Source organism: Anopheles merus, chromosome 2R (assembly GCF_017562075.2).
Source record: "Anopheles merus strain MAF chromosome 2R, AmerM5.1, whole genome shotgun sequence".
Taxonomy (NCBI): domain Eukaryota; kingdom Metazoa; phylum Arthropoda; class Insecta; order Diptera; family Culicidae; genus Anopheles; species Anopheles merus.
Window position 1 is genome coordinate 45,016,698 of NC_054082.1, and position 7,939 is coordinate 45,024,636.

General features: G+C 47.1%; 2 protein-coding genes across 2 annotated transcripts; one reads left to right on the top strand and one right to left on the bottom strand.

Moving 5' to 3' along the window:
• The first annotated feature begins 415 nt into the window (after positions 1-415).
• On the top strand, positions 416-2,767 carry LOC121588988 (jerky protein homolog-like). The gene is made up of 2 exons (XM_041907491.1): positions 416-703; positions 776-2,767. The coding sequence occupies exon 2, from the start codon at positions 788-790 to the stop codon at positions 2,510-2,512; it is 1,725 nt and encodes a 574-aa protein (XP_041763425.1). The 5' UTR covers positions 416-703; positions 776-787; the 3' UTR covers positions 2,513-2,767.
• On the bottom strand, positions 2,624-6,769 carry LOC121588986 (kelch-like protein 10). The gene is made up of 6 exons (XM_041907488.1): positions 6,354-6,769; positions 6,040-6,288; positions 5,666-5,939; positions 5,459-5,584; positions 3,931-4,206; positions 2,624-3,840 (listed from the first exon to the last, which is right to left on the bottom strand). Exons 1-6 carry the CDS (start codon positions 6,593-6,595, stop codon positions 3,082-3,084), a joined length of 1,926 nt encoding a protein of 641 aa, XP_041763422.1. The 5' UTR covers positions 6,596-6,769; the 3' UTR covers positions 2,624-3,081.
• Between the last annotated feature and the right edge of the window lie 1,170 nt (positions 6,770-7,939).

Here is a 7,939-nt window from a genome sequence, read left to right on the forward strand (position 1 = left end):
ATGTGATGTTTCGAAAATGGAATTTCGCGAAATGCTCCAAAAAGCGACCTATGGCGATGAAACGATAAATAATGATATTTGACGTGGTTTTCATGCGTACAATAAGGCTCACATTTATTTCTTAATAAACATCGGTTGTTTTTTTTTTTTTCATTATGAACTATCATCCATTCATTCAATCCGTTTGTTTGCATATGCACGCACTGCATACACCTTGAAGATAATTGCATTTGTATTAGATGGTGTGTGCAACGTAAATGATAGCAAAAAAAAACGCTTAAAATTCATTTTCAGCATTCATCATCAAGCTCTGGCTTCATTTTAAAATTTTATTTATTTTTCACTCCTTATGTTCGATATTACAGGGTGTCTCGCTAAACTGCTCTATTCATCTTGAACTAGCGGGAAAACGTCAGTGCATCGCACTACAAGCGAAACAAAAACGTAAACAACGACGCACTTTGCCAGGAAAATATTGCATCTCGCATAATCCCCGATTATTCGGTCCAAATACATATTATCCGTGGTTTGTTTTAACGGATATGAAAACGATTCAGTGTACATTTGCTGCGAATAATATTTAAATCCAGTTTCTACAAGCAATTGATTCACTAACGTGTAGATAATTAGGCCAATACTTCGGGGCAGAAGCCCGAGAAGCATCTTTGGATACGCTGGTTTGGGGTGGTTCACAAACACTTGAGTAAGTTTGTCGTACTTGGCAATGTTGCGCGAATTGTTCCACACTTTTAATTTCCTATCATATTCCGCCCAGCAATCGGCAGCAATGGAACGTGATAATATCATCTTACGGCGTCGGAAGAAGACTATGCTTACGCTGGACCAAAAGCTGTGCCTGATCGATCGGCACGAGAGCGGCGAAACGCCCCAGAATCTGGCCAAATCGTTTAAAATAGGCGAACAGACGGCGCGCGACATCATCAAGCAGAAGGAAAAGATACGAAAGTTTGTGCAGAACTGTGAATCGTCCGAGGGACCGATCAAGCGGAAAAGCATGAAAGTGTCCTCGTTCGAGGAGCTGGATGAGAGCATGCTCCGATGGTACAACGAAAACCGTGCCTCCGGTATACCGGTCACGAGCGCTATGTGTATCCAGCAGGCCAAGTTGCTGCACGAACAGTTGGGTCTGAAGGGCACGTTCAACGCTTCGGCCGGCTGGTTGAGCCGATTCAAACAGCGATATGGCATCGCGGGCGTCTACTCGCACTCCGTCGCAAAAACGGGCTGCTCGGTGGCGGCGTTTACGTTTCAGTACCAGTTTCAGCAATTGATACAGAAGGAAGACTACCTGCTGGATCAGATTTACAACGCGGACGAGACGGGCCTGTACTGGAAATCGATACCGTCCAAGATTGCTGGCCAGGAAGGGCAAGCGACGAGTTCATCGGGCGAGCGCGTAACCGTAGTGTGCTGCACAAATGCGTCCGGCACGCACAAGCTGGACCTGACCGTGATTGGGAAAACCAAATGTCCCTGGTCAGAACAGTCGGAGCAGAAAACCTCCGTAAACTACTACGAAATGAAGAGCGGCTGGGCGAGCAAGGACATCTTTCGCCACTGGTTCGAGTACAAGTGGGTGCCGGAGGTGCGCGAATTTCTGGCCAGCAGAGGATTGCCGCAGCGAGCCATACTAATCCTAGACACGTCGCCCTGCCATATTACGGACAGTTTGCTGCGGTCCGCGGACGGCTGTATGGTGGTTAAGTTTTTACCCTCCGATGTCGCCAATCTGGTACAGCCGATGCAGCAGGGCATCGTATCGCTGCTGAAGTGGAACTATCGGACCGATTTGCTGAAGCAGCTGCAGACGGAAACGACGGAGCGCATTAAGAATCGAACGATGGAGGACGCCATGCTGGGGTTGGAGCAATCGTGGGCCAAAATTACTCCGCTAGCGATAAGGAATGCCTGGGACAAGCTGATCACAGACACGGACCAGTACGTGGTGGAGAACGAAATCGTCGACGCCAGCAGCGTCGAAGGGATGATGCTGGTTGATCACGAAACCGACCTGGTGGAGGAGGTTGAGGACATGGATGACGACATCGAGGAGGTGGAGGAAGTCATACAGTTTACCGACGATATTGAGCAGGTAGAAGAAGTCGAGCAGTTCGACCATATCGCTCCGATCGAGCAGGTCGACGTAATTAACCACCATCAGCAGGAGCAGGAGCAGGAGCAGCACGAGGAGCAGAATATGATGGTGAACTGGATAGACGTTAACGAAGCGACAGGTATCAAGAGTGAAGATTATGTAGAAGTGGGAGTAGAGTTTGCCGAAGTGAAAGAAATTGCCGTCGAGAGCGACGACGCCTCTGGCGACGAAGGCGAGGATCGACGGATTGAGTTGCAGACCGCGCTAACGTCGGTGGAAACGCTGCTCGGATTCGTCGATCAGAAGGGACTCACGGCGGATGATAAGAAAGCGTTCAAAAAGATTAGGACGGATATACGGAATCTAATGAAAAGTGTACAAGCTAGGAAGCAGTAGGATAAATCCCAAAACAAAAGACACTCTACACCTAAGTGTTACGGCTAATGATAATGGTTAAAAAATAAACATTGTAACCTGACGGGCTAAGCGTGTAGGAGGTAGTGCATCTTCATTCACAAAACAGTTATATATTTTTGCGTGTAAAATATTGCATATCGTACGTTTAATGTTTTTATACGGGACTGACAACAGGTACGCTACAAAAAAAACCAAAATAAACGGTTTGCTGGCTTAAGACTGGCAATAATTACAGTGAATTTAGCTTCAATATTTTGTATGGCATCGACAAAATGCAGCAATTATTTCACACGGAATACAATTTTAATGTTCTATCAAACGTACAAAACTTACAAGCGGTATACTTTGCACACAACCTTCTTTACCGACGCAAGGATATTCTTGCCCATTCCGTCTGAATTGTGGTTTGCCACAGTAAACCGATGCACAGGCTGCTTCAATTTACACAATTTCGCAACAATAAATTTTGAAAATGATTACCACGCACGACCCTCCCTCTCCGCTTTGTGCTCTGCAACAACGTCGCCCGTGAGCAAGCTGGTCCGGTCCTAGTCAAGCTCATCCTCGATGTCGCTTGCGGACGTTGATGCCACCACGTTGCTCGCGTTGCGCATGCCGTGTCGGTGCTGGTTCAGCTCGTTGATAAGGTTTTCCTTGTTCGAGTGCACATAGTCCTGGATGTTCGGCAGGCCGGAAACGGTGACCGCCCGGAAGGCCGAGCGCATCATGCTCAGGTCCGTGGCCTCGAGCCACTCGTTGGCGTCCGGGCTGTAGCATTCGACGTACGCGATCGCGCTCACCCCATCGTACCCGCCGATCGCGAACAGCATGTCGTCGATAACTTCCAGCCCAAAGTTGCTCCGCTGGTGGTACATCTCCTTGCAGGCGGTCCAGCGACGCGTCGTAGGATCGTACCGTTCGCAGCTGTTCAGCCGGATCAGCCCATTAAAGCCGCCGACCACGTACACCGAGTCACCTAGTGCGGCACAGGACACGCCCGAACGGCGGTGCAGCATCGGGGGCAGTGGGGACCAACTGTTCGTGTGAGGATCGTACATTTCGGCCGTGTTCAGACACTCGTGCCCGTTAAATCCGCCCGCTATGTAGATCATGCCGTTCAGGGTGCAGGCGTCTGCGTCCGAGCGTAAGGACCCCATCGGGGCGATCAGCGTCCATTGGTTCGTCTGTGGATCGTACCGCTCGACGGAGTTGTGCCGATTCGAACCATTGTAGCCTCCCATCGCGTAGATCTTGCCGTCCAGAGCGACAACACTTACGTAACACCGTTTGCAGTGCATCGGGGCAATCTGTAGTGAGAAGAATGGAGCGATCCAGTGTAAAGAACAGGCAAAGCCGAAGATCATACCAATCGAGACCACGGCACCCGCATAGCATACCTCTTGCCAGTCCTTCTGGACCATATCGAAACGGCGACAGGTGTTGAAGTGTTCAACCCCATCGTAGCCACCGACAAAGTAGAGATGGCGACCGATGTAAGCCGCACCGTAGTATGCCCGCGGACCGGCCGGATCCTCGGTCGGTATCTTTATCCAACGATCCGCCCGCGTGTCATAAGTTTCGATGATGGATTGTGATTGACCTTCGCCCCACCCGCCGACAGTGAAGATGACTTCGTGAGGTAACCGTGGCGTGGCGATAGCAGGAGTTTTCATCTACAAATTGTGGGTGAAATTTAGTGCGTAGGAGAATCATGTATCGTATCGTCAGATAATTTTGATGAAAAGTATTTTGAAATAAGTTTTTTTTACCACATTGTGGTCAAACGGTTAGCAAATCATCACAAAAACCTCACTATCTTGAGACTTGGAAGCGTTGAGAGTACATCGCAAACTTGCCTTTCGAATATCGTTAACTCGAATGGCAGATATACGAGACAAAGTCAAAACAGATGGTGGTACTACCAGCGTTCCAATGAAAAAAAAAACCTAGATCTACGTAGGGGTGAACGCACTTTTGAAGTTGTCCAAGAATTCACCTATCTTCGGTCAAAAGTCAGCACCGACAACAGCATGTGGCGTGCAAACATGCTGACTTACTTACTTACTTATCCGGCGCTATATCCGCTTTGCGATCTTGACCTGCGTCAGGAGTATTCGAAACCGCTCACTGTCTAGCGCCTTCGTCTGCCACTCCGTTATCCTGGCCTTAATGGCGGACGCCTCCACGCCATCTTGCCACTTCAGTTTGGGCCCACTACGCCTCCTCTGTCCTTGTCGACGGCCTAAAAAGACTTTACGGGCTGGGTCGTCCGTTTTCATGCGTATAACATGGCCAACCCACCGGAGCCTGGCGAGCTTGATACGCTGCCCGACAGTGACGTCGCCGTACATCTCGGATAGCTCGTCATTATAGCGGCTCCTCCATTGCCCTTCCACACATACGGGTCCAAGTATCCTTCTGAGCATCTTCCTCTCGAACGCGACTAAGGGGGTTTCCTCAGATTTGGACAGTGTAAAGCATGCTGACTACTAACCGGTCATTCTATAACCTCAGGAAGCAGTTTACAACGTTCTATGGGAAGAGGAGGAGCCGTTACAACGACGGGCTTTACGGAGCTGTCGCCAGGCTGCAGTGGGCTGGCCATATTATATACATAAAACCAAACGACTCAGACTGTATAGTCGTTCATCTGGACAACGAGGGCGTGGTAGGTCCAATCTGAAGTGGCCAGATGGCATTTAAGGCGTCCGCCATTAAGGCCAGGAGAATAGATTAGTAGACAAAGGTACGAGATCATGAGCGATTTCGGACTCTCCTGCAACGGGCCTAAGGTCCAGCAGGCACAGCAGCGGTTATAGAGCCGGATGAGTAAGTATATAGTAAACACACAAACCGAATGCGCTCCAATCCAATCAAACATGCCGCAGCATGATATGGTTGTTTTCGATGGATCAACACGCTTACCTCTTTCATAGCTTTGGTGCTTATCATTTCCAAATCGTACAGGAACGTCAGGGCTTCAATGACCAACGGCTTTGTGTCCTCGCTCGCCAGTACATACTGGTTCTCTTTCACTTTATCTAGGAAGTACTGCAAAAGTAAAAAAAAAAATGAAATGGAATATTGACAGCATATTTCTGAAGAAAGCATCTCTGGCCCACAAAACGTTACCTCCGTGTTTAGCAGCCCGAAGCGAACCGTTTTCATCAGCCTGTGGATGTGTTTGCCGCGTTTCGTCGGATCATGATCGATCCATCGCAGCACAAACTCCCACGCCGTGTCTTCTTCGCGCACGTTCAGCATATCGTCTGCGAGCAGCTGGCAGACGTCGTCTACCTCTAGCTGCAGTAGTTCGTTTTCACTGGTAGCTGTTTGGGCCAGCAGGGGGAAGTTCTTCAGAATAAACATTCTTGCCTTTTCGTAAAGCGTTTTTGAGGCCCTTTGTCTTTCGATAGAATAGCAAACAAACAAACAAAAACACAAAACAGATTACATCGATTAAGCCTATAGAAGATCGCTTCCACTGGTGGCACTGCTTGTCAAACCTGCCGAACAGCATAATAGTTACACAGTTATCCAAACGTAACCGGTCCAGTATGTATACGGAGCAATGCTCCGTAAGACAGTACATGAGCAAAAAGTCGGCCGCAGCATACACATCGAACACGGTGTCCTCGGTGAGTTCACACTCGCGCAGGTAGGCGTATCGGATGATTTGTTCCATTATCGAACCCGGTATACCCGGGATCTCCACGTGGTACTTCTCGCTCGGTACGGACGTCGTAAACAGGATGCTGAAAATAATAGGACTCCCGGTGCATTAAAAAATGTTTGACGGTTTTGGAGGGATGCGTCCTACCGGAAGTATTCACTGCAAGAGCCCACGATGACACGGTGTATTCGAAATTCGTGTCCATTGTCCGGCAGCACGATGGAAGCATCGCAAAGCGTTTCGCTCAGCCGCATGTCGTGCAGCGTTTGCATCGTCAAGTAGCTGATGCATCGTTTCGGCTGCAGGGCCACGTTCGAGGACGACGCCGTTGAGGAGCACGAGGTCGTGGACGAAGAGTCCGGATGCGATGCACGCAGTTCGCCGATCATCCTGTACGGTCGGAACCTTAGAAGCACGCAATTTTGACGAGGAAGGTGGTAAATAAAACGCAAATGTAGAAAATATAAACTTTATCAGACAGTCGGTGAAACGAAGGGTACTGAGCACTGAACAGTTCGTTCAGCTAATCCAGCAGCTCCAGCGGTTGCTAAGGATGCGGTGCGAAATGGAAAACAACAGATGCTACTACACAGGATTCAAGTCCACACCATCGTACAGGATTGTGGAACAAGGTTTAACTTTATTTCAATCAAATCGTACCCGCGGGCGGTTTAAACATGAGATAAAGGTTCTCCCTGTCAAAGGCGTACATTGAGTCATAAATAACTGCGTCGTTCACAATCTAGGAAAATATATAAATGTTTTATTGTTTGCCTACCCAACAGTCTATCATGCTTGGTGCCTTACGTCGATTTTTAAATCCATGTTTCTCATCTTTAAGTTTGGTCCTCACTTTCATTCGTTTCCATCGAATCGGGGGTCTTTTCTTTTTTGTTACCTTAATTGTTCGAATGATTTTGTATTAACTGTTTGTTTTTGTATTTTCTCCTCTTATGACGTTTCACACTGTCATTAACACAGTAACTGGTAATAACGATTAAACTCAGCTTAAATCCACGCAACAATCAACGAATTTTTACTGCTTTACTGTGAGCAAAACAAGAACAACATCAACATTTGAAGATATCCAATAGAAAACTGGCAACGGATATGATGACACTACTTTCAATTGAACGGGATTTTACACCGCAGTTTGTGTATGTTTTTTTTTATAGAACCTTACTCTAAGAAGCAGCTTATCACACGCTTGATAGGTGATGTATCCTGCCTGACTATTGGTGGCAAACTTTATCTGAAACCACATTGCACCGTATCTTATGGCAATGATGCGTATAGCAGCAAAGAAAATAACGTATAAATAATTGTGAAAAAGCTGCACCAAACTAATGAAAATATGTAAAAGAAAGGAATACATTGAATAATTCATCGATACAATTAAATTATCGACTAAACAGTGTGAACAATAAAAGATAAAAAACGAACACCTTTTGCGATGTTTACGCTTGATTCGAAAGCATTTCTCACGATCGTCGTTCGAGTTTGCTGCCCAGTAGCATTGAACAGGTAGAGTTATATTAATTATATAGTTGTTTTATATGATTTTTACGTTAAGAAACAAAGATAAACAAAGCTAGCAGTGCATGAAAACTTATATGTTGGCAAATTAAACACTAATAATATTGAAAGGCACATACGGAAGCAATTCAAACAGAAGCGAGCCAAAACGGCTCAAGCACATTCGTTCTCATTTCGCCACCATTCATTCACTGTAT

What these genes read in the sequence shown, in the direction of transcription:
- LOC121588988 (XM_041907491.1), top strand. Translation starts at nt 788, where the DNA reads ATGGAACGTGATAATATCATCTTACGGCGTCGGAAGAAGACTATGCTT.
- LOC121588986 (XM_041907488.1), bottom strand. Translation starts at nt 6,595, where the DNA reads ATGATCGGCGAACTGCGTGCATCGCATCCGGACTCTTCGTCCACGACC. An exon ending in GCACCAAAGCTATGAAAGAG is followed by an intron (nt 4,207 to 5,458) that starts GTAAGCGTGTTG and finishes CACAATTTGTAG; the next exon opens with ATGAAAACTCCTGCTATCGC. An exon ending in TCCAGAAGGACTGGCAAGAG is followed by an intron (nt 3,841 to 3,930) that starts GTATGCTATGCG and finishes TTCTCACTACAG; the next exon opens with ATTGCCCCGATGCACTGCAA.